Genomic DNA, 25021 nt, shown 5'->3' with positions numbered 1-25021 from the left:
GGCTGATGACCTTTATCTTAGATGGGTCTAATGGCAATGTACATTGCTGAGGAACTCAAGACCAGACTTGGTTTCCTGGTTTCTCAGTTGTAAAAATATTGATGGTGCATGAGCACCAAGATATCAATGCTTTTGAAAAGTTGCTCACTTAAATAATAAATTCAAGGACTGACTCCAGTTCTCTGCTGTGGTTTGAAAATGGAGTATGGAATTTCTAACCTAAGATTAGAGAAACCAACTTAAATGTTGTTAGTTCTGTGCAGTGAGAAACTGTGAGAAAAATGTGTTTACATGTAGAGGACATGGACTCCTGCAGCATGTAACTTCTAACATATAAAATGTATGTGTTCTGTGTAGCATGAATAAACAAGTAAGATTTACTTTTTCACTGAAGTGGAAAGTGTTTCTTTACATGTATTAAACTTACCCAAAATTTTTATTCTTTACCCTCCACTCTGGTAGAGTTGATGCATTAACTTACAAACTTGCATTACTTCCCAAAGGTATAGATGAGGGGATGAATTGCTGTTCGCTGTGAGAACTATCTGGATAAATAAGTTTATTTTGAGCAAATTAACTTAAATGGGTTTTTTTAACTCTTGAAATCCAGATTATGATTTTTTTGTAACATTGATCTAACACCAGAGTTGAAAACTTGCTGAGAATGTTTAGAAATTAATGTTTCATGAGAAACGCTGCATTAACTTATGTTTGTCCTATTTTGTTCCGTCTTAGTTTAAATTTTTCCACGCAGATTCTGCATGTGTTCATTACTGACTTTGTGACTCTTCAGCAAAATAAATTGACAGTGTTTTAAGTCTTGGATTTTCAAAATCTTGTGTTTATGAAACTGAAATAGTGTTTTAAGTCTTGTTAAACTTCTTACAATTCCTGTCTTTGGTGTGTATAACTGGAAAAGGTCATTTTCTAAAGGGATATCTATATAACAAATAATTTTGGCATGTGAGGAGTAGATAGGTTCCCTTTTTCATTTTGAAGTGATGATGTACAAGGTGTTTATATCTAGAGCCAGAGGCATGAATTTCAAAGTCTGACTGTGAAAGGCATTCTTGTGTGGCTGCCTTGAAAGAGTGACGACTACATTGTTTTTACTGTTGATTAGACACTGGGAGAGGAGTCAGCTACTTAAAATAAGGGTTATACAGAAAAATCAGGAAGAGTAAAACTTATAAAATAATGTCTCAGTTCTATCAACTTTTTTCCCCAAATAGCTTGGGGGGAGGGAGCGTGGTAGCCTCAGCAGGTCAAAAATAGTTTAGCTTGTGAGTAATTCTAATTTTGTGAGATTCTTAATATAGTATAACTTTTATTTTTAAAAAAAATCAGTTGTCAAAACAAACTCAGTAAGACACTTTACATCCCAATTTTTCATATTGCTTTAAGTATGGATCTAGTTAAGATGATGAAGAAACAAAAAGTTGGATTTGGGAGGCTAATAATGTCAAATTTAGGCATAAGTATTAAAAAAGTTGATTTGCTTTCTTTGTTAAACACTGATACATTTCCAAACAAGTAAACTAGAATTGGGACATTTAGTTTTGAAAAGATTCTTTTCTGAATATGGATCCTAGCTCATAGATTCATTTATAAAACTGCAGAGCAAACTTTAAATAGCTCAATTTTGATTGCAATTAATAAGGGTGCTTTAGAATATTGTTTTGAAAAAAAAATCAGCTTGGCATTTTCACAAAATGTTCATTAACCACATAAAATGTGTGTGTGGGGTTCCACCTAACCTACAAAAAAATTTGATTGTTACCTTATGCACAAAGTATCAAGACAGTCATTAATTTCGTTCTTAAGGTCATCTGCACGTTATGTTTTGTCTTGTCAAAGTACTGTTCTGAAGGAGGTACTGAATGTGCTTTTAGGCACTGAAAAAATATTACTGCTAACAGTAATTGTGATGTTGAAGCAGAAAAGGCAGTAGGTAGGTATCTGAAGAGAGGACAAGGGTAGATGTGGGTTTTTGCTAGTCAAACATGAGTGCAACACCATACAAAAGCAAAACTCCCAGTGGTTAAAAACAGAGCACCATAGTGTTATGCACTAGAGAAGCATCTTAAATATATATAAACAAACAAAACCAACCACCACAGAGTACTCTTAAAGGAGCCCCATCAAACCATTTTAATTCTTCCAATTCTGAAAGATTGAGCTAATGTCAGATTCCTTAAATCAATTAGTAATACAAATCAGCTTCTGGGTAAACAGTATGAAGGACATGAGGTAAAATGCTACCCGTGGAGTAGTATGATGTAGTAGTGTGACAAGAAGTTATCTTCCAGTACTTTCCCGCTGACTGGAAGCTAGCCAATGTTATTTCTATTTACAAGAAGGGCATTAGGTAAGACCCGGGGAACTACAGACACATTAGTCTAACCTCAGTTCCTGGAAAAAATATGGAGAAGATTATACTGGGCTCTACTGAAAGGCATTTAGAGAACAATGCAATCATCAGGCACAGTCAACATGGGTTCACAAAGGGAAGGTCTTCTTTAACTAATTTGATATCCGTCTACGATAAGGTCACCCACCTAGTGGGTGAAGGGAAGGCAGTGGATGTGGTTTTTCTGGATTTTAGTAAGGCTTTTGATACTGTCCTTCACAGCATCCTTCTAGACAAGTTGTCCAGCTGTGAGATGAGCAAGTACGCAGTGCACCGAGTGAAGAACTGGCTGAACAGCAGGGCTCAAAGGGTTGTAGTGAATGGGGCTACATCTGACTGGCGACTATTCACCAGCGCAGTGTTCCTCATTGCTCAATTCTAGGGCCAGTTCTGTTCAATATATTTATCAATGATCTGGATGCAGGAGTTGGATGCACCATTAAGAAGTTTGATGATGATACCAAACTGGGAGGTGCTGTTGATTCTCTCGAGGGACAAGAGGCCTTGGAGAGGGATCTAGACAGATTGGAGCACTGGGCAATCAATTGTCAGTGGGATGAAATTTAACAAGTCAAAATGCTGGATTCTGCACCTGGGACGGAGTAATGCCGGGCACAAGTATAAATTGGGAGAGGAGTGGTTGGAGAGCAGCCCTTCAGAAATGAGTCTGGGGGTGCTGGTTGACAGCAGGCTCAATATGAGTCAGCAGTGTGCCCTGGCAGCCAATAGGGCAAACTGCATCCTGGGGTGCATTAAACAGAGTATAGCATAGGGCCCTTCCAACTGAACTATTCTACTCTATTCTACTTCCTCTCCTGGAGTTCAGGTGTTTCAGTAATGTATAACTTTTTTTTTTTTGAATGGTTTGCTTCCTCAGCAGTGGTTGCTGAGGTCTGAAGAGGGGAAAAAATGTAGTCCCCTAATATTTGTTTTTTTTTGGCATTTCATCCTAACACCAGTTCCTATGTCCCTACTCTTAGAATCATAGAATAGTTTGGGTTGGAAGGGACCTTTAAAGGTCATCTAGTCCAATCCCCCTGCAATGAGCAGGGACATCTTGACATCTTCAAGTAGACCAGGTTGCTTAGAGCCCTGTCCAACCTGACCTTGAATGTTTCCAGGGATGAGGTATCGACCACCTCTCTGGGCAACCTGTTCCAGTTTTTCACCACCCTCACTGTAAAAATTTTCTTCCTTATATCCAGTCTAAATCTACCCTCTTTTAGTTTAAAACCATTACCCCTTGCCCTCTCTCAACAGGCCCTGCTAAAAAGCCTGTCCCTATCTTTCTTATAATCCCCCTTTAAGTATTGAAAGGCTGCAACAAGGTCTCCCTGCAGCCTTCTCTTCTCCAGGCTGAACAACCCCAACTCTCTCAGCCTTTCCTCATAGGAGAGGTTCTCCAGCCCTCAGATCATCTTTGTGGCCCTCCTCTGGACCCGCTCCAACAGCTCCATGTCTTTCCTGTGCTGAGGTACTCCCCCCTCCCCCCCCATAACAGTTCACAAATAAGACTGGCCTGAGCAGAAACAACAGTGCAGACAGAGGAAAGCAGAGGAGTTATGGGAGTAGGTAATTATTGTTTAACCTACCTTATTTTTATTTCTCAAGTTCACAGTGAGGATTCTAGGTGGGTGATGATGAGGCCTCCTTTTTGTCTAGTATTGGTGGCCTAAGTGTTGGAACAAGTTTCTTAAGTAGTTTTGACGTCAGCTACAGTTTCCTATCAGAATGATTTGGGTTGCCATGTTCTGTTGCCTGATGCTCTGCAGCACATCAACAAAGTCCAAATTTTTTTATGTTGACAGTTTGGATTGTATTCAATACCTTATTAGTGTCTGTGATGACTTTAACAACTAGTACTTATATTCATACAGGATGCAAGATACTGGTGTGAACTGTATCTTGCATGCAAGTACAAAAGCTTGGTTGTTTAAAGAGGCTTTAAAATAACTTTACTTGTGAAAGACCTTGTGAAAGAATGTAAGTGTTGGTATAGAAGGAGAAGCCAGCTAAATTATGCATATCATGGTGTGTTTCAGTGCTGCTAGAATGCAGTTTGCTTTGCATGTTAAAATATCCAGGTTTACAGACTAATTCTTGGTGTGGTTACTTGTATTTTTCAGTTTATGTAACAGGGGTTTTGCTGTTTAAGTGTTTGTGATGATAAAAGGGGAAAAGTCTGAATTACAAATAAAAGAATAGCAATCTGGTGATGAGTAAAATATTCCTAAAATACTTGTATATTAGTGATCTGTATGTAATTTCTTGCTGGTCACTTGAGGGATATGTAGTTTGTTAAATCTAGCTAAGCTTGGTGGACGTTTTCTGAAACAGTAAAAACACGAGGACTGGCATACTGCTCCAGAAGCTAGTGCCTCACTCTCACCATGGCATTGCAAGGCGCTAACTTGCAGCAGCAGTGCTACTTGCCTGAGAGGAGACTGGAGTGTAACAGTATTCAGATATCTTTGTTAAGCTATAAAAAATTTGGTTACCTGCTTAACAGACTTAAATGCATAGGCAAATCACTGATGAGTGGTAGGGATATATGCTTAAAGGTGTTGCAAAAGCAATGTTTATTAGTTTGAAACTAGAAAACTGAATTGCTGCTCAAGCTTATGCAGGAACTTAGATCTGCTCTCGTTTCTGTTCTGTCACAGTTGTGTATTGACATAAAATATATAACTTAAGTTCTTGTGTATTCATGTTTGACATCACCCTTTAAAGCTGAATTTGCAAAAACACTCCCTGATAACTAAACAAAAAGTTAAGTCTAAGCATAGTCTTCTGAATACTGCAGTAATAAGCTTATTTATTTTGGATTTTGGCCTCAATCTCAGACTAAGTAGGAAATACGCAGGAGAGTCATAGAATCATAGAAAGTTTTGGGTTGGAAGGGACCCCTAGAGGTCATCTAGTCCAACCCCCCCGTAGCGAGTAGGGACACCACTAACTAGATCAGGTTGCTCAGAGCCCTGTCCAACCTGGTCTTGAATATTTCCAGGGATGGGGCCTCCACTACCTCTCTGGGCAACACGTTCCAGTGTTTCACCACCCTCATTGTAAAGAATTTCTTCCTTATATCCAGCCTGAACCTACCCTGTTTTAGTTTAAAACCATTACCCCTCGTCCTGTCACTGCTGTCTCTACTAAAAAGATTGTCCCCATCTTTCCTATAGGCTCCCTTTAAGTACTGAAAGGCTGCAATCAGGTCTCCCCACAGCCTTCTCTTCTCCAGGCTGAACAAGCCCAACTCTCTCAGCCTGTCCTCATAGGAGAGGTGCTCCAGCCCTCGGATCATTTTTGTAGCCCTCCTTTGGACCCGCTCCAACAGGTCCATGTCCTTCTTGTGCTGAGGGCTCCAGAGCTGGATGCAGTACTCCAGGTGAGGTCTCACCAGAGCAGAGTAGAGGGGCAGAATCACCTCCCTTGACCTGCTGGCCATTGTTCTCTTGATGCAGCCCAGGACACAGTTGGCCCTCTGGGCTGTCAGTGCACATTGCCGGCTCATGTCCAGCCTTTCGTCTATCAGTACCCCCAAGTCCCTCTCGGCAGGGCTGCTCTCGATCCTTTCATCCCCCAGCCTGTATTGACACCGGGGATTACCCCAACCCAGGTGTAGGACCTTGCACTTGACCTTGTTGAACCTCATGAGGTTCACACAGGCCTACTTCTCCAGCTTGTCCAGATCCCTCTGGATGGCATCCCGTCCTTCTGGTGTCTCAACCGTACTACTCAGCTTGGTGTCATCTGCAAACTTGCTGAGGGTACACTCGATGTCGCTGTCCATGTCATTGATAAATATATTGAACAGCACCGGTCCCAGTACGGACCCCTGAGGGACTCCACTCGTCACTGGTCTCCATCCGGACATTGAGCCTTTGACCACTACCCTTTGGCTGCGACCATCCAACCAATTCCTTATCCACCAAACAGTCCACCCATCAAATCCTTGGCTCTCCAATTTGGGGAGAAGGATGTTGTGGGGGACCATGTCAAAGGCTTTACAAAAATCCAGATAGATGACATCCATTGGTTTTCCCTTGTCCGCTCTTCTTGTTACACCATCATAGAAAGCCACTAGGTTGGTGAGGCAGGACTTGCCCTTGGTGAAGCCATGCTGGCTGTCTTGAATCACCTCCCTGGCCTCCATGTGCCTTAGCATATCTTCTAGGGGGATCTGTTCCATGATTTTCCCAGGCACAGAGGTGAGGCTGACAGGTCGGTAGTTCCCAGGGTCTTCCTTTCTACCCTTTTTGAAAAGGGGCACAATGTTTCCCTTTTTCCAGTCACTGGGGACTTCCCCTGACTGCCATGACCTTTCAAATATCATGGAGAGTGGCTTGGCAACTACATCAGCCAATTCCCTCAGGACTCTGGGATGCATCTCATCAGGTCCCATGGACTTCTGTACGTTTAGGTTCCTCAGGAGGTCCCGAACCTGGTCTTCTTTTACAGCTGGAGGGATTTTACCCTCCTGGTCTCCTTCATGCCATCCATCGACTCGGGAGGGGTGAGGAGAGAGGTTGCCAGTGAAGACTGAGGCAAAAAAGTTGTTGAGTACCTCAGCTTTCTCCTCATCTGCTGTTGCCAGTTCGCCGGTCTCGCTCATGAGCGGGGGTACGCTTTCTTTGACCATCCTTTTCCGGCTGACATACCTGTAGAAGCCCTTCTTGTTATTTTTCGCATCCCTTGCCAAGTTCAGCTCCAGCTGTGCCTTGGCCTTCCTGACCCCATCCCTACACAACCGGGCAGCTTCCCTATACTCTTCCCAGGAAGCCAGTCCCTGCTTCCACTGCCTGTGCAGTTCCCTCTTCTTCCTTAGTTTGACCAGCATCTCTTGTCTCAGCCATGCCGGTCTCTTCCCTTCTCTGCCTGACTTCTTACACTTGGGGATCGAGAGCTCTTGCGCTCTCTGGAATACATCCTTAAAGACCTGCCAGCTCTGTTCTGTTCCCCTGTCCCTGAGGACCGTTTCCCAGGGAGTCCTTCTGACTATCTCCTTGAAGAGCTGGATATTTGCCCTCCTAAAATTTAGGGTCCTGACTATGCTCTTCGTTATTCCTATTTCCCTCAGTAGCATTAGTTCCACCAGCGCGTGGTCACTGCAGCCTGCGCGAACTGCTGGTTTATCTGCATTTCTTTAGGATGTGCTTGTTACATGTGCTTTGTAGCATTCTTGCCTGAGGCCTCTGATAGTCCTTTGTTTCTGCTTAATCTTTGTGAAAGTGAAGTTCCTTACTATTCTTATACATCGCATACCCCCCCCATACATCACATACCCCCTGTACATCATGCACCCTATTTTACAACAGAAGAATAATTTGCTTTATTAGATTTTTTTTTTTAAGTGTGTGTCGTGGTTTTGGCTGGGATAGAGTTGGTTTTCTTCCTCGTAGCTGGTATAGTGCTGTGTTTCGGATTTGGTATGAGAACGATGTTGATAACAGTGATGTTTTGGTTGTTGCTAAGTAATGCTCGTACTAAGTCAAGGGCTTTCAGCTTCCCATGGTCTGCCAGTGAGGAGGTGCATAAGAAGCTGGGAGGGAGCATAGCCAGAACAGCTGACCCAAACTGGCCAAAGGGATATTCCATACCATATGACATCATGCTCAGTAGATAAACTGGGTGGAGTTGGCCGGGGTGCTGTGATCACTGCTCGGGGATGGGCTAGGCATCGGCCAGCGGGTGGTGAGCAATTGCACTGCATCACTCATTTTGTATATTCTATTATTATTATTATTTTGTTTTCCTTTTGAATTGTCTTTGTCTCAACCAAGGAGTTTTACCTTTTTTTTCTGCTTCTCCTCCCCATCCCACTGAGGGGAGGGGAGTGAGTGAGTAGCTGCATGGTGCTTAGTTGCCGGCTAGGGTTAAACCACGACAGTGGGGGAGCTTTTCAGTGAGTCTTTGCTTTACTCTAGAGTATTATTTACCCATTTTAGGAAATCCGTAACTGGCGGATCAGTGTGAGCCATAATGGAGGTCTGCAATATGATTCTGCGAATACTTAGTTGTTTTACTGATGTACTTGCCTTGTTGCTGATACCAGCACCTGCTCCAGTAAAGAATCACGTGAAGCTTTGGATCATATGGTTCTTTCCTTTTGTCTGTCATAATGAAAAAGCATTTTGAAAGGGTTAATGGATTTCATGCACTGCCTTAGAAAGCTGAAGGTGTTGCAATGTACTAAAAAATGCCAGTTTTGAGTGTGGCTTTGAAGCTATGATGTATGCATGGAATTTCCAAGAACTGCATCTATATACTGAACATGGTAATTTAGCATTAGTGCTTGATGCTATGAATTAACACAATCTTTGCAAGTTATTTTGTTTCCAAGCAGAGACTGTTGGCTTCTATCATGTGGACTCTACCTGGTTTTCCAGTTTTTATCTTGGGAAATGAAAAATTGTATAAACAGAAGAAGCTTGTGTCATTCTTCTTCTTGGTGTAATTGAATATTTCTGCAGTGAATAACTAACGATAATCTGCTTTGCAAGACAAATGTGGCAGTGACCTGCTCTCTGTGGTAGTAGAATGGTGGGGCTTTGCATGATGATACATGCTTTCATTGTTTGTGTTAGGCTGCTTGCATGTGCCTGCTGTGAGCTGGATGACTTGCCACTGCATCAGTTATAAAGCAATACTTGTTTTCTGGTTCTTCTGACAAATAAGTGTTCTTGCTGTAATTTTCATTTTTTTTTTCCCTTTGGCTACTAAAGCATAATTGTCTGAGACAGTTTTGTGAACATGATCTGTAAATGCACATGCTTCGGATTTGTGTTGTGTGCTGTTTGGTCTGTTGCTTAATCTGCTGTATTTGCTCCTTGTTTGCAAATAACTAACACGGCCAAATGCTTTTTATGTCGCACCTTTTTATTGGTAGGGTTTGCAAGCTGATAGCTGTATGCAGCTGTCTTGTATAATTCAGAAGCATGGATAAAGTGTTTAGTGGAACTATTAATCACAAGCATAAATGACATTCAAATAAACATACTGCTGAAAAGGTACCTTTAAAAAAAAATCAAGCTTAAGTATTGATATGGAAAGAAGGTTTTTTCTTTCACCCCTCAGCTTTTATTTTATGAGCTAAATTAACTGAGCAATGACTAGAAGGGTAATGTCAGAAGAAAAGGATTTAATTCAAATGTGGAAGATAAGTAACAAGATTTTTCTACTTCTAAGATTACATCTATTCTTGTAAGTACTAGAGTAGTACTATTAAGATGTGACTTTGATTTAATCTTCAAATAGGGACATTCAGAAATTTCACTTCTTAAGCTTCAATCCAGGTTTTGCAGATATGTCTTGCTCACTTAAAGGAGAAAATCAGAAAACATTTGGTGTCTTTAGTTAAAATGCTCTGACCTCAATGCAATGGATATTTTGGCTACATTTTAAAATTGGTCTGCTCATTAAGTCATATCCCATTGAAATGAAATTTTACCTTCTTTCTAGTGTGTACAACTTAAACACAAAATAGAATGAGTCCCCTCTGTCAAACTGACTGTAGTAAAAGCACATTCAAAGTCATCTTAATATTTGTAGCATATGATTAAGTAAACGTTGAAGTTACCAAGAAAACAGTGAAGTTTGGTTTATATTTGCATTTAGAGGAAATCTAAACAGAAATGTTTTATGATGCTTCGAGGTGTTGTGTGACTCTCATAAAATGCTCTCTTGAGGTTTATGCTTATTAAACACTTCTGAAATTATAGTATTGTATGCGTAAAGCTTTTCATTGTTCTTTTAAAAATCCTTTTATTCCCTTACCTGCTATGTTTTCTCTTGTCGAACCTTTGGAGGACTTAATGTCCATATAAAGAGCCAGAAGCCCTTACTTGAGTATTTGCAAAAAACCTAATCAAAGCTTCATTATTTGATTTGTTATACTTAAAAATAAAATCCAGTGAATTAAGGTATAATCTTTGCACTGCAACACAAGTGCATTGCAATTAAAATCGTGGTCCAGTATACCAAATATGTTACCAAAGCCAGATATCCTGCTTAACACTTGAACTGATATTCTAGAAGAGCCCCGTCTATCCAATGTGAATGTTTTTAATAAAAAGCCTATTCCAATAGATATTTTAAAGTAGTGCTTTAAAACAAATAGTAGGACTAATTCTTGAAAAATTGAGCTTTTAGCACTTCTGTTGCTACACTTATTTAGCTGTTTTTCTAGGACTTTTGCTCTGTATAAAATAGCTTTAAATGCATGATTTATAGCAGAAATTTCTAAATGTGTCTTGCCTTCTATCATTTCACCCTAAGATGTCATTAAAAAAACTTCTATTTCTGCTACTTCAGATAAGTTACAATATTACAATATCTTTATTTTTTTGCTAAATTAAGCAATGAACTTAAGATATGCCTTATTAAATCTTTTGAACTTACAAGAACTCACAAGTGCCCCTTTTTTTTCTTTTTAATTTTAAGTCGACGGTCACTTAGCCATCTTCCACCAAGACTTGGAGTACTTTTTTCTAACTACACTTGCATTTCTTGGTCATATTCGTTTTTCTGCTTTGCTTCTACTTTTGATACTCATCCTGTTTCTCTGTCTTCTGTTTCCTCAATGCTTTGTTGTCTTTTGCCTCACTCTTTAAATGGGCCAGATGGAAACTGACTCTTGGCTCCTTCTTACTTGTTTTTGCTGGGTAATCTCATTCAGTCATGTTCATTCAGGAATTATGTTAACAACTCTTGAACTCATATTTTTCTTTTCAGTCATACCTTCATTTCTTCAAAACTGTGTTTCTCTGCCACTGCTCCTTTGTAACCCAAACATACATACTTTGTGTTGCATGCTTGCAGTATTGTCGAAATTCTCCTGTTTCAACCAACTTCAACTTTTTGTCCTTTCTCCTTGCTTTTAATACTCTTTAAGATCATTTGCATCTTAATTTATCAGCACTTTCCTGCCTTCCCAAAGCCTATGCTGTTTTCAATTTTTCCAAAGAAGTACAACAGCCACAATTTCATTGTTGTTTCTTGCTTGTTCCATATCATTTGTTCTGTCTCCCAATCTCCCTGCCCCATCTGGATTTCTCTGCCACTACAGAATTTCTTATTCCTGTCAAAGTTCCTTCACAATATTCTCTACTTGATCAAATTAATCTGTTAACAGTATTTCAGATATTACTCTGAACCATCTCTTTCTTTTGTCAGAAAAATTTTGCAACTGGCCCATGCCAACAGAGAGGAGAGGCTAGGATGCAAAGAATAGAATTGCAAGAGTAATTCTTTATTCATGCTCATGAGGTGTCCTGTTCAAATTGGGGGACACCGAATGCGATTTTACACATGGTTCTTATACAACATGATTTGACCAGTCACTAACACACGCATACTACTATTTTGCAAAGCAACTGTCATTCTATGGCATCATCATCCATCTGCTTTTTTTCTTGATCTGGATGTCCCTGGAGCTGGTCTTGCTACAGTTACTTGTCTATGATGCCAGATAATGGGAAGGTTTTACAGAAGAGTTAGAGGGGCTACGATGCTAGTGTTATCTCGATAGTCCATGGGTATCCTTTATTCTTCAGGGTGGGGACTGTCCTTCTCCTTGCAATGAGCTAGAGTCCTTTAGTCATGCTTACTTAACCATGACTATACAGTATACAATGTAAACTATATATCCTAAGAAAGTTCATACAATTTCATACTATAAAGACTAATTGGTACAATAGTTAGGGAATGAGTTTTTCCAGCACTGTCTTACTTTCTCTTTCAGGGTTTTTCTTCTCCTTTGCCATGCACGGGCCATTTTATGTTAACCTTTAGGGAAATATTTTTCTTCCAGTTCCTCAGTATCTGCTTCTGTTTCACTTGTGAGGACATTTGTCAAACTTACTATTTTTAGACCTTTTTCATGCTATTTTAATCAAGAGATGTTTTTTATTTTTTGCATTATTTAATTAGTTACTATAATTGTCTTCTCCCTCTTGCTTTCAGTATCTCACCTTGTTTTATGTAGACTTTTTGTTCTTTGTAAAAAATAATTTTAGTCTAGTATAAAGAATATTGCTAAAGAAGTCTGGAACAAGCAAAAAAAAATGATAGCAGTAATCTGTTTTTTCTATGATCTCTACTTATTTTGTTGCTTTTAAAACTAAAATGGCACCATAAGAATGATTGGAAGGATTAACTGAGGCTGTTGATTGTCTTCAAACATGTTAATAATCCCTTGATGAAGTGTAGAGTACCGTAGGTTTTTCGAATGCTATGTGAGAATTGCTTGGTAGGGATTATATATATCCTTAAATATATGTTGTCTTGCTCTTTTGGGGGCACATAATAAGTTGCAGATAACTACTTTTTCCCAGATTATTATGATAAAAAAAAATAAATTCATAGTAACTTTACAGATGCTTAAACTTAAACTTGCAGACACAATCTATTAAGTCTCTGCTGCTTCCTGACAATAAACAAATGGGCTGGTTTTAGAGGAGATGACATTAAACTTGCTTTCATGATTTCTTTTTTTATTAAAAGCCTTAGCACTCTAGTTTTGTGTGTGGTTTGGTTTTTAGACTGAATCTGGCTATGGATCAGAATCAAGTTTACGACGCCATGGCTCCATGGTGTCTCTTGTTTCTGGAGCAAGTGGATACTCTGCAACATCCACCTCTTCATTCAAGGTTAGTGAATACCGTTTTCTTAGTATTGGTGTGTAAATAACACACAACTGGAAAAGAAATAAGCTATGTGAAGGCTTATTCACACAATTATAGGAAAAAACCCCTAAATCTTTGGTTTATTATAAGTGTTAGTAATTCAGCATGAGATGATGAATAGATTGTACAGGAAGCTTTTTCATGCCTCTGTGCAGTTGCCCCTCTTAAACTGTGGTGTCATTTTCGAATGGCAAGAAAATCAAACCTGTGGGAGGGTTTATTAATTTTTCCTAGAGTACTTCTGAGAATATCAGGGATTCTAAATGAAAGGAAATGCTGATTCTGTGACTTAATATATTTGATTAATACTGATAGGCAAATGATGGCTTTCCTTGTTTCACGTGTATAAATACTTAGCATTTGAACTTGGGTGGGCTATACTTCTGGGAGAGCAGAAGAGGAGCAGCACAAGAAAGGGGGAAGTACAGATTAGAACAAAGATCTTAAACTAGAACTGACTGTTTTCAGGCAAATAGGTGTAAACCTGGTAGCACGCAAGATCATGTTTTTAATAAGCTTTTATTGAATGCTCTAAAGTAGCAGATGCAGTCAAGAGGAAAAATTCACACCAGTGGACAAAATGAGTAGGAAACACTTGTATACAGTTTCTTATGTTGTTCTAACATTAACAGTATTTCATAGCTGCTGATATTTGAAATGTCTTTAGTGTACTTGAAGAATTTGTTCGTCATAATTGCAGAAATCCTTTCTTTTTGCATTGAACTATTGCTGAGTATGCAGAAGCATTTCAGCCTTTTTTCTCTTTTGTTTTCAGAAGGGCCATAGTTTGCACGAGAAGCTTGCAGAAATGGAAACCTTTAGAGACATCTTGTGTAGACAAGTTGACACTTTACAGAAATACTTTGATGCCTGTGCAGATGCAGTTTACAAAGATGAACTCCAGAGGGATAAAGGTAAAACTGTAATTGAAAACTCTTATCTTCATAGAATTTAACTTTTTACACAGCAATAGCCCATGAAATAGTTACTATAGCATTTGATACCATATAAATAAAATATGTATCTTACATTTCTGCATTAAAAGTGTTAACTACTTTCACTTCAGAAGTTGAATTCCCATAAAAATCTACTTAAACTGTAGCTGTCAACTGTATAAAAGAAATGTTCTTTCAAGCATTTGATATTATAGAACAATAATTGTTAACCTCCATAAGATGAATTCAAGTTAGTTTACCTCTGTGTCTATTACCTTTATTTTGAAAAACATTAAGATATTAGTTTTGATAGGAACAATACATTCTTTAAAAAAGGTAAAGGTTCTCAAAGAATCATAGAATAGCTTGGGTTGGAAGGGACCTTTAAAGGTCATCTAGTCCAACCCCCCTGCAATGAGCAGGGACATCTTCAAGTAGACCAGGTTGCTCAAAGCCTCGTCCAACCTGACCTTGAATGTTTCCAGGGAGGGGGCATCAACCACCTCTCTGGGCAATCTGTTCCAGTTTTTCACCACCCTCATTTTAAAAAATTTATTCCTTATATCCAGTCTAAATCTACCCTCTTTTAGTTTAAAACCATTACCCCTTGCCCTCTCTCAACAGGCCCTGCTAAAAAGCCTGTCCCTATCTTTCTTATAATCCCCCTTTAAGTATTGAAAGGCTGCAACAAGGTCTCCCTGCAGCCTTCTCTTCTCCAGGCTGAACAGCCCCAACTCTTGCAGCCTTTCCTCATAGGAGAGGTTCTCCAGCCCTCAGATCATCTTTGTGGCCCTCCTCTGGACCCGCTCCAACAGCTCCATGTCCTTCTTGCACTGAGGGCTCCAGAGCTGGATGCAGTACTCCAGGTGGGGTCTCACCAGAGCAGAGCAGAGGAGCAGAATCACCTTGCTGGACCTGCTGGCCATGCTTCTCTTGATGCAGCCCAGGATACAGTTGGCCTTCTGGGCTGCGAGTGCACATTGGTGGCTCATGTCCAGCTTTTCATCCACCAGAACCCCCAAGTCCTTCTCCTCAGGGCTGCTCTCAATCCATTCTCTGCCCAGCCTGTATTGATACTGGGGGTGCAGGACCTTGCACTTGGCCTTGTTGAACCTCATGAGGTTCACACGGGCCCACTTCTCCAGTTTGTCCAGGTCATTCTGGATGGCATAATGAATGCTCCTGAGATGTATTGTCTGCAGCTAGAGCACTGAGTGCACACTTGAGGTCCTAGTAGACTCAGGTGTGGATGTTTGCATATCTCTGAATTGTTCTTCCGAGAGCACAGTTTGTTGTCGTATTGGTGCACTCTCCTGAGGCATTTATATTCATCCTTGCATTTGTTCTGGCAGCCTGAAACTTTTGGTAGTGAGAAAACAGTAGATAAGTACCATTCCACTTTTTTGAGAACTTTCAAACTTTCAAAGAAGAGTACATAGTCACTCAATTGTGGCTCCTTGCTTATCCAATTGTAACACCATGATAATGTTCTTCTATGTTCTTCTTAACATTGAATCAAGTGCTGAATTTCAACACTGAGCAAATGTTAATCTCCTTATGCTTTCTGACAGTAATGTTGGTAGCACCCCGACTGCCAGTACTTGGCTGGATATTCAAGTGAAAGGTTTCTGCTCCTCACGGAATCACAGAATCACAGAATGTTACGGGTTTGAAGGGACCTCTGTGAGTCATCTAGTCCAACCCTCCCGCCGAAGCAGGGTCACCTACAGCAGGCCGCAGAGGACCTTGTCCAGGACGGTCTTGAATATCTCCAGGGAAGGAGACTCCACCACCTCCCTGGGCAGCCTGTTCCAGTGCTACATCACCCTCAGGGTGAAGAAGTTCTTCCTCATGTTCAGACGGAACTTCCTGTGCCTCAGTTTGTGCCCATTGCCCCTTGTCCTGTCACTGGGCACCACTGAAAAGAGCTTGGCCCCATCCTCCTGACACCCACCCTTGAGATATTTGTAGGCATTTATAAGGTCCCCTCGCAGCCTTCTCTTCTTCAGGCTGAACAAGCCCAGCTCCCTCAGCCTGTCCTCATGGGAGAGATGTCCCAGTCCCCTCACCATCCTCGTAGCCCTCCGCTGGACTCTCTCCAGTAGCTCCTCATCTTTCTTGAACTGGGGAGCCCAGAACTGGACAGAGTACTCCAGGTGGGGCCTCACTAGAGCAGTGTAGAGGGGTGTTCTGTTTCAGCTGCAGCCGGCAACAAAAGCGCCACGCGGCCGCCCCTGCCCCTGCCAGGGTGCGGAGGAATAAGGAAAGAAACAGGCAGAAACTGGTGGGTCAGGATAAGGGCAGTTTAACAGAACAGCAAACAAAGGGAACAGGAACAACAACAATACAGTAAAGGGGAATACACAGAACAAACCAGCAGAACAGAGCCTGCAGAACAGAACCACCCTCTCGGACCACACCGCCGCTCTGCCCTCCCGAGCCGTGAGTGAGTTCCCGCTGCGCCACCCCCCCACCGGAACCCAGCATGACGGCACATGGTATGGAATACCCAGCTCTGTTTGGCCAGGTTGGGGTTGGGTCAGCCCACCCGGCTGTGCCCCTTCCTGGATTCTGGTGAAAATTAACCCTGTCCTGGCCGAATCCAGGACATTATCCACCCCTTATTCCATACCATCTACGTCATGCCCAGGTCCTCCGTTGTCCAGTTGATCACCACCACTTCTCCTGTCTCCAGATATCATTCCCTTAGTCTATGGATCATCGCTCTAAAGTGTCCATTGAGTTCATTTAATCCATGACTTCAGGCTCCATCTGTCGTAATGATCTTCCATGGCAGGAGAGGTGATGTGTGGTGATGGGCGGTCACTTGCTGCATCCGGAGCTCACGGCTGATGTATCTGGTGTGGCCCGTGCCCACAGTCTGCAGGTTGGAGACGTCGATCTCGATGAAGTTGCTGGATGCCAGTTGTTGAAAACCAGGTCCAGTCCCATCATCGCTGTGCTCTGCTAGGTTTCATCAAAAAGTCCATCCTTCTTTAATCTGGACGATTCTTACTACGATACTACTGGTACAACACATAACAATTATAACAGTGATAACAGACAGTGACAGGGTTATTTAACAATTAACTTTATACAATTTATTTATGGACTATTCTCACCCAAAATCAAATCCCCATGAGGTACACATCGGACTTCCCCATCCTTCCGCATTACCCACCAGGTACACCCAGGTCCTTGAGCAAAAGCAATCCCGTGGACGGGCTTGCCTTTGCCTGAGGCAGGACTAACCCAGACTGTCTTCCCTAACATATTCCACATGTGCACTACAGGGACTTTATCTCCTTCTACAAGGCGCTGAGGTTTTGACTGGGCAGGTCCAGTCCGGTTGGTGGATCCTCTGGTGTTAACCAACAAGGTGGCCTTTGCTAAATGGGTGTCCCAAATTTTGAAAGTCCCACCCCCCATTGCCCTCAAAGTGGTTTTTAGCAGCCCATTGTATCGCTCGATCTTTCCAGAGGCTGGTGCATGGTAGGGGATGTGATACACCCACTCAATACCATGTTCTTTGGCCCAGGTGTCTATGAGGCTGTTGCGAAAGTGAGTCCCGTTGTCCGACTCAGTTCTTTCGGGAGTGCCATGTTGCCACAGGGTGGGTTGTTCCAGGCCCAGGATGGTATTCCGGGCGGTGGCATGGGGCACAGGGTAGGTTTCCAGCCATCCGGTGGTGGCCTCCGCCATTGTGAGCACATAGCACTTGCCTTGGCGGGTTTGTTGCAGTGTGATGTAGTCAATGTGCCAAGCCTCCCCATATTTATATTTTAGCCATCGTCCTCCATACCACTGAGGCTATACCCGCTTGGCTTGCTTGATTGCAGCGCATGTTTCACATTCATGGACAACCTGTGCGATGGTGTCCATGGTCAAGTCCACCCCTCGGTCACGAGCCCATCTGTATGTCGCTTCTCTTCCTTGGTGGCCCGAGGTGTCATGGGCCCACCGAGCTATAAAGAGTTCACCCTTATGTTGCCAGTCCAGATCCACCTGAGCCACTTAAATCTTGGCAGCCTGATCCATCTGGTGGTTGTTTTGATGTTCCTCAGTGGCCCAACACTTAGGGACGTGGGCGTCCACGTGACGGACTTTTACAACCAACTGCTCCAGCCGGGCAGCAATATCTTGCCACAATGGGGCAGCCCAGATGGGTTTGCCTCTGCGCTGCCAGTTGTTCTTCTTCCATTGCTGCAGCCACCTCCACAAGGCATTGGCCACCATCCAGGAGTCGGTGTCAAGATAGAGCACTGGCCACTTCTCTCGACTGGCAATGTCTAAAGCCAGCTGGATGGCTTTCACCTCTGCAAACTGGCTGGACTCACCTTCTCCCTCAGCAGTTTCCGCGACTTGTCATGTAGGGCTCCATACAGCAGCCTTCCACCTCCGCTGCTTCCCCACAATGCGACAGGACCCATCCGTGAACAGGGCATACTGTTTCTTATCTTCTGGCAGCTGGTTATACAGTGGGGCCTCTTCAGCACGTGTCACCTCCTCCTCTGGCGATGCTCCAAAATCTTTGCCTTCTGGCCAGTCCACGATTACCTCCAGAATTCCTGGGCGACTGGGGTTTCCCGTTCGGGCCCGCTGTGTGATCAGCGTGACCCACTTACTCCACGTAGCATCGGTGGCATGATGCGTAGAGGGGACCCTCTCTTTGAACATCCAGCCCAGGACCGGCAATCGTGGTGCTAGGAGGAGCTGTGCTTCAGTGCCGACCACTTCTGAAGCAGCTCGAACGCCTTCATATGCTGCCAGAATCTCTTTTTCAGTGGGACTATAGCGGGCCTCGGATCCTTTGTATCCCCGGCTCCAAAACCCCAGGGGTCGACCTCGAGTCTCCCCTGGTGCTTTCTGCCAGAGACTCCAGGTTGGGCCATTCTCCCCGGCTGCAGTGTAGAGCACGTTTTTAACATCTTGCCCTGACCGGACTGGACCACGGGCTATGGCATGAACTATCTCCCATTTAATTTGTTCAAATGCCTGTCTTTGCTCAGGGCCCCATTCAAAATCATTCTTCTTCCGGGTCACGTGGTACAGAGGACTTACAATCTGGCTGTAATTTTGAATGTGCATCCTTCAAAAACCCACAAGACCTAAGAAGGCTTGTGCTTCCTTTTTGCTGGTTGGTGGAGACATAGCTGCTATTTTGTTGATGACATCCATTGGGATTTGACGGCGCCCATCCTGCCATTTTATCCCCAAAAACTGGATCTCTTGTGCAGGTCTCTTGACTTAAGTTCGCTTAATGGCGAAACCGGCTTTCAGAAGGATCTGAACTATTTTCTCCCCTTTCTCAAAAACTTCCTCCGCTGTGTCACCCCATACAATGATGTCATCGATGTACTGCAGATGTTCTGGAGCTTCACCCTTTTCCAGTGCAGTCTGGATTAGTCCATGGCAAATGGTGGGACTGTGTTTCCACCCCTGGGGCAGTCGATTCCAGGTGTACTGGATGCCCCTCCAGGTGAAAGCAAACTGTGGCCTGCACTCTACTGCCAAAGGGATGGAGAAGAATGCATTAGCAATGTTAATTGTAGTGGTGTGTCTTCATTCAGGGCACAGTAGTCTACTGTCAGTCTCCACTCTCTAGTAGATTTTCTCACTGGCCATATGGGACTATTAAAGGGTGAGCAAGTTTTGCTGATCACTTCTTGACTCTCCAGCTGGCGGATCAGCTGATAAATGGAGATAAAGGAGTCTTGGTTAGTGCGATACTGTCGCAGGTGCACCGTTGTGGTCGTGATTGGCACCTGTTGTTCTTCCACCCTCAGCAACCCCACAATGGAAGGATCCTCTGAGAGACCAGGCAAAATGGACAGCTGTTTAATTTCTTCCGTCTCCAAAGCAGCTATGCCAAAAGCCCACCGATACCCCTTTGGGTCCTTGAAATACCCTCTCCTGAGATAGTCTATACCAAGGATGCACGGAGCCTCGGGGCCAGTCACAATGGGGTGCTTCTTCCAGTCCTGCCCAGTGAGGCTCACTTCAGCCTCCAATACACTCAGCTCTTGGGACCCCCCTGTCACTCCCGAAATGCAAATGGACTCTGACCCTTTGTAATCTGATGGCATTAGAGTACACTGCGCACCAGTGTCCACTAGAGCTTTATACTCTTGTGGATCTGACGTGCCAGGCCACCAAATCCACACCGACCAATAAACGCAGTTGTCCCTTTCCTCCACCTGGCTGGAGGCAGGACCCCTCTAATCCTGGTCAGAGAATTTGCTGCTCACCTGCTGTAAGAATGACTTGGAGGTCCCCTCCAGAGGATCAGAATCAAGATCAAACTGTCTACCTGGTCTGGAGAGCTGGCTGCTGGAAACTGGAGTGGCATTTTTCCTATCAGAATCCCCTTTTGTGATTGTTTTACCTCGCAACTCACGCACTCGTGCCTCTAGACTTGAGGTGGGTTTTCCATCCCACTTCCTCATGTCCTCTCCGTGGTCACGCAGGTAGAACCACAGGGTGCCCCGGGGTGTATAGCCTCTGTATTCCCTCTCCTGAGCAGAGAAACGCTTGCCCCTAATAGCTGAGACACTGGCCCGTACAGGTGGGGAGTAGGACCTACTCTCTTTCATTTGCCGCACCTCCCGGGCCAGTTTCTCCACAGCGGAGACAAGGGAGGAAGAGAGACTTTCCTCATATTGCCGGAGTCTGACAGCCACCTCATCCACTGTTGGTGCCTCTTTACCTTTCCAGTTTTCTATTGCCAGTGAGTTGGCATATGAGGATTGATGCCGTGAAAAGCCGGAATTGAAGACTCAATAGTCGGCAGACTATTAAGCAGGTATTCTTTATTGCGGCGCCGGGCACACGGGGGATCTCTCCTCCAAACGTGTGCACCGAAGAGACACAGTTACTAGGTATTTATGCTATGTTAACATACATAGTAATGGCTTTTCCGAGAATTCATTAATACATGGTAATGTCCCTCGCACATGTTTGGCGTCTCTCGGCAGGGGTCTTCAGATTATCCTGCAGCCTCCTTATCTCTGTAGTTTGCACACCTGTTCTCCCAAGGCCCAGGCGCCTAAAGGGATTATTCAGGAGTCCCTTGTCTTGCAACAGTCCCAATATTCACAAAGAACCAAGACTTGTTTCTGACCACCTGAAGTGATAACGTCCCCTACATGTTACATTTGTTACATTTACAGTTATCAGGATGGTGCACTCCTTACAAACTTCCTCCACATGTGCCGTGTGCACTGGTCTTCATCTGGGTCTGTGGGTACCTGCTCATCATCTGGGTCATAGTAAACCAGCTCCCTCACTGCTAATTCCCTCAAGTACTGAATACCCCTTTCCATATTGGTCCACCTGCCAGGATAACATACAAAATCCTCACTGAAGGGGTACCTCTCCCTCACGCCTGACAGAAGCCTCCTCCAGAGGCTGAGGACTTGTTCCTTTTTCCCAATGGCCTTGTCAATGCCCCCATCCCTGGCCAGGGATCCCAGCTGCTTGGCTTCCTTGCCCTCTAACTCCAAGCTGCTGGCCCGGTTATCCTAGCACCACAGCAGCCAGGTGACAATGTGCTCGCCTGGGTGGTGGCTGAAATCTTTCCGCATGTCTCGCAGCTTGCTCAGGACAGGGACTGGGTGATGATCTCTGTCTCCACGATGATCCTGGCTCATTGTCATCCCTCCCGGAGCGACCTGCTCTCTTTGCGTCTTTCTTTAGTTTTTTAGTTTTACAGGGGCGAGTACTACCGGCACAGGTTGGTCATTGGGCTCAGCCACGATGCCTGCAGCTGAAGCTGGGGCTGCAGCAACTGCTGTGCCCGCTGGGGAAACCGAGGCAGACCCTGCGGCTGTGGCAGTGGCAGCGGTGGTGCCGGTCGGGGGGGCTGTGACTGCCTGCTGGGCTGGAGGGGCTGCAGGGCCGGCTGGGGGGGCAGCGCCAGTCACAGTGCCTGCCGCTTCGCTTCCCCCCCCTTTCTCCTTTAAGGCACTGAACAGTGTTGAACAGGGCTCGGTAGGCGTGGGCCAGACACCAGCACATTGTGGTGATTTGTGTCTCTCTCGAGTTCCCAGGGTGGCAGCACACTTTCTGAAGATACTTTACTAGTTTGTCTGGATCCTGCACTTGCTCAGGGGTGAGTTTAAAAAACACCGGGGGTGTCCACTGCCCTAGGTACTTGCCCATGCTGTCCCACACACCCAGCCACTCACAGCTATCCGGCCCCGGGGCAGGTCTCTGCACAATGTTCTTAACGACTTGTTTAACCCTAAACAAAACCTGCAACCCATTCAGGAGGCAGAACAATAGGAGCCTGCTGGCCTGAGCATCCCACGGGTACTCGAAATTCTCAAAAGCTGTTAGGACCAGCCTGAGGGAGATAGGTGGGGCGAAAGAGTGGGGGAAGGTACCCCCTCTGGTTTTCCCCACAGGTTTGGTTTGATTATTCACAAGTTCTAAGACATAGGATCCGAGGTATGGAAATGACCGCAGTGCCGCATGCAAATACAAGCCTAATTTCATGCACAGTGATGTTATCATATCATAAGTCGACATCATTCAGTACAGTAAAATCATAATCCTGATCCTTTTCCCCGAGGTAATGAACATCACCACAGGGAACAAGTACAGCAAGTACGGATTCAAAAACCACAAACATCTGATCAAAGACAGAAACATTTTTATCCGCGACTGTTTAACTAACACAGTAAATACCTACAACAAAGTATAACGAAATCTAATAAAGCAGTTTTAACACCCACTGCTCAGCCCTGCCGTTATCCCCACCCCGCGCTTGGGTGCTAAATTAATGTTCTGGTTTGGCTGCAGCCGGCAACAAAAGTGCCACGAGGCCGCCCCTCCCCCCGCCGGGGTGCGGAGGAATAAGGAAAGAAACAGGCAGAAATTGGTGGGTCGGGATAAGGGCAGTTTAACAGAACAGCAAAGGGAACAGGAACAACAACGATACAGTAAAGGGGAATACACAAAACAAACCAGCAGAACAGAGCCCGCAGAACAGAACCACCCTCTCGGACCGCACTGCCGCTGTGCCCTCCCGAGCCGCGAGTGAGTTCCCGCCGCGCCACCCCCCCACCGGAACCCAGCATGACGGCACATGGTATGGAATACCCGGCTCTGTTTGGCCAGGTTGGGGTTGGGTCAGCCCACCCGGCTGTGCCCCTTCCTGGATTCTGGTGAAAATTAACCCTGTCCTGGCCGAACCCAGGACAAGGGGAAGGAGAACCTCCCTCGACCTACTGGCCACACTCTTCCTAATGTACCCCAGGATGCTATTGGCCTTCTTGGCAACCAGGGCACAATGCTGGCTCATGGTTAACCTGTTGTCCACTAGGACACCCAGGTCCCTCTCCCCAGAGCTGCTCTCCAGCAGGTCCACCCCAAGCCTGTACTGATGCATGGGGTTGTTCTTCCCCAGGTGCAGGACCCTACATTTGCCTTTGTTGAACCTCATCAGGTTCCTCTCTGCCCAACTTTCCAGCCTGTCGAGGTCTCGCTGAATGGCAGCACAGCCTTCTGGTGTATCTACCACACCTCCCAGCTTTGTGTCATCAGCAAACTTGCTGATGGTACCTTCTAACTCTTCATCCAGGTCGTTGATGAAGAAGTTAAACAAGGCTGGGCCCAGTACTGACCCCTGGGGCACACCACTAGTTACCGGCCTCCAACTAGACTCAGCGCTGCTGATGACAACCCTCTGAGTTCTGCCATTCAGCCAGTTCTCAATCCACCTCATGGACCACTCATCCAGCCCATGATGGAGAGTGGCTCAGCAATGACATCCGCCAGCTCCCTCAGCACTCGTGGGTGCATTCCGTCGGGGCCCATAGATTTGTGGGCGTTTAGATCACTTAAGCAATCTCTCACGCAGTCCTCCTCGACCAAGGGAAGGTCATCCTTTCGCCAGGCTTCCTCTCTTACCTCCAGGGCCTGGGATTCCTGAGGGCCGGCCTTGGCACTGAAGACTGAGGCAAAGGCGGCATTCAGTAACTCCACCTTCTCTGCATCCTCCATAACCAGGTCACCCGCCTCATTCAGCAGCGTCCCCACGTTATCCCTAGTCTTCCATTTTCTGCTGATGTAGTTGAAGAAGCCCTTCTTGTTGTCCTTGACATCCCTTGCCAGCTTCAATTCCAGGTGGGCCTTGGCCTTCCTCATTGCATCCCTGCATGCTCTGACAACATTCTCGTATTCCTCCCAAGTGGCCTGTCCCTCTTTCCACATTCCATGGACCTTTTTCTTCCACCTGAGCTCTGCTAGAAGCTTCTTGCTCATCCATGCGGGTCTCCTGCCTCCTTTTCTAGATTTCTTTCTCAGGGGGATGCACCGCTCCTGAGCATGGAGGAAGTGATGTTTAAAGAGCGACCAGCTCTCTTGGACCCCCCTGCCTTCTAGAGCCCTGGCCCACGGGATTCTTCCCAGTAGCTCCTTCAAGAGGCCAAAGTTAGCTCTCCTGAAGTCCAAGGTCTTGATCCTACTTATCGCCCTGCTTCCTCCATGCAGGATCCTTAACTTCACCATTTCATGGTCACTGCAGCCAAGGCTACCTCCAACCTTCTCATCCTCAACCAGTCCCTCTTTGTTCATCAGTACAAGGTCCCCCATGAGAACCAGGGCCTGTGACTGTGAGGCTACTTTAATCTGTCTGTAGAAGGCCTCATCAACTTCCTCTTTCTGTTCATGTGGCCTGTAGTACACACCCACAATAATGTCACCCGTATGAGGCTGTCCCTTAATTCTAACCCAAAAGCTCTCAACTCATTCTTCCTCTGCCCCGAGGCAGAGCTCAATGCATTCCAGTTGCTCCCTCACATACAGAGCAACTCCCCCACCTCTCCTTGTTGGCCTGTCTTTCCTAAAGAGTCTGTAGCCATCCATGACAGCATGCCAGTCATGCGAGCTGTCCAACCATGTCTCTGTAATTGCAATGAGATCGTGGCCCTGCGACCACACACAGATCTCTAATTCTTCCTGCTTATTGCCCGTGCTGCATGCGTTGG

General features: G+C 44.7%; 1 protein-coding gene across 9 annotated transcripts in view; it reads left to right on the top strand.

The window, feature by feature from the left end:
- Positions 1–25021, top strand: part of LOC142365635 (ceramide transfer protein-like) — a 135949-nt gene that overhangs the window by 52154 nt on the left and 58774 nt on the right. For 8 of the 9 annotated variants that reach the window (XM_075446628.1, XM_075446626.1, XM_075446629.1 and 5 more), the window contains 2 exons: positions 12952–13059; positions 13871–14009. In XM_075446628.1, the coding sequence (XP_075302743.1) occupies positions 12952–13059; positions 13871–14009 (247 nt within the window). The remainder of the gene's footprint in view (positions 1–12951; positions 13060–13870; positions 14010–25021) is intronic. The other variant, XM_075446627.1, reaches the window with a different exon arrangement.

Source organism: Opisthocomus hoazin, chromosome W, assembly GCF_030867145.1.
Source record: "Opisthocomus hoazin isolate bOpiHoa1 chromosome W, bOpiHoa1.hap1, whole genome shotgun sequence".
NCBI classification, from domain to species: domain Eukaryota; kingdom Metazoa; phylum Chordata; class Aves; order Opisthocomiformes; family Opisthocomidae; genus Opisthocomus; species Opisthocomus hoazin.
This window is presented reverse-complemented; position numbering and strand designations above follow the sequence as displayed.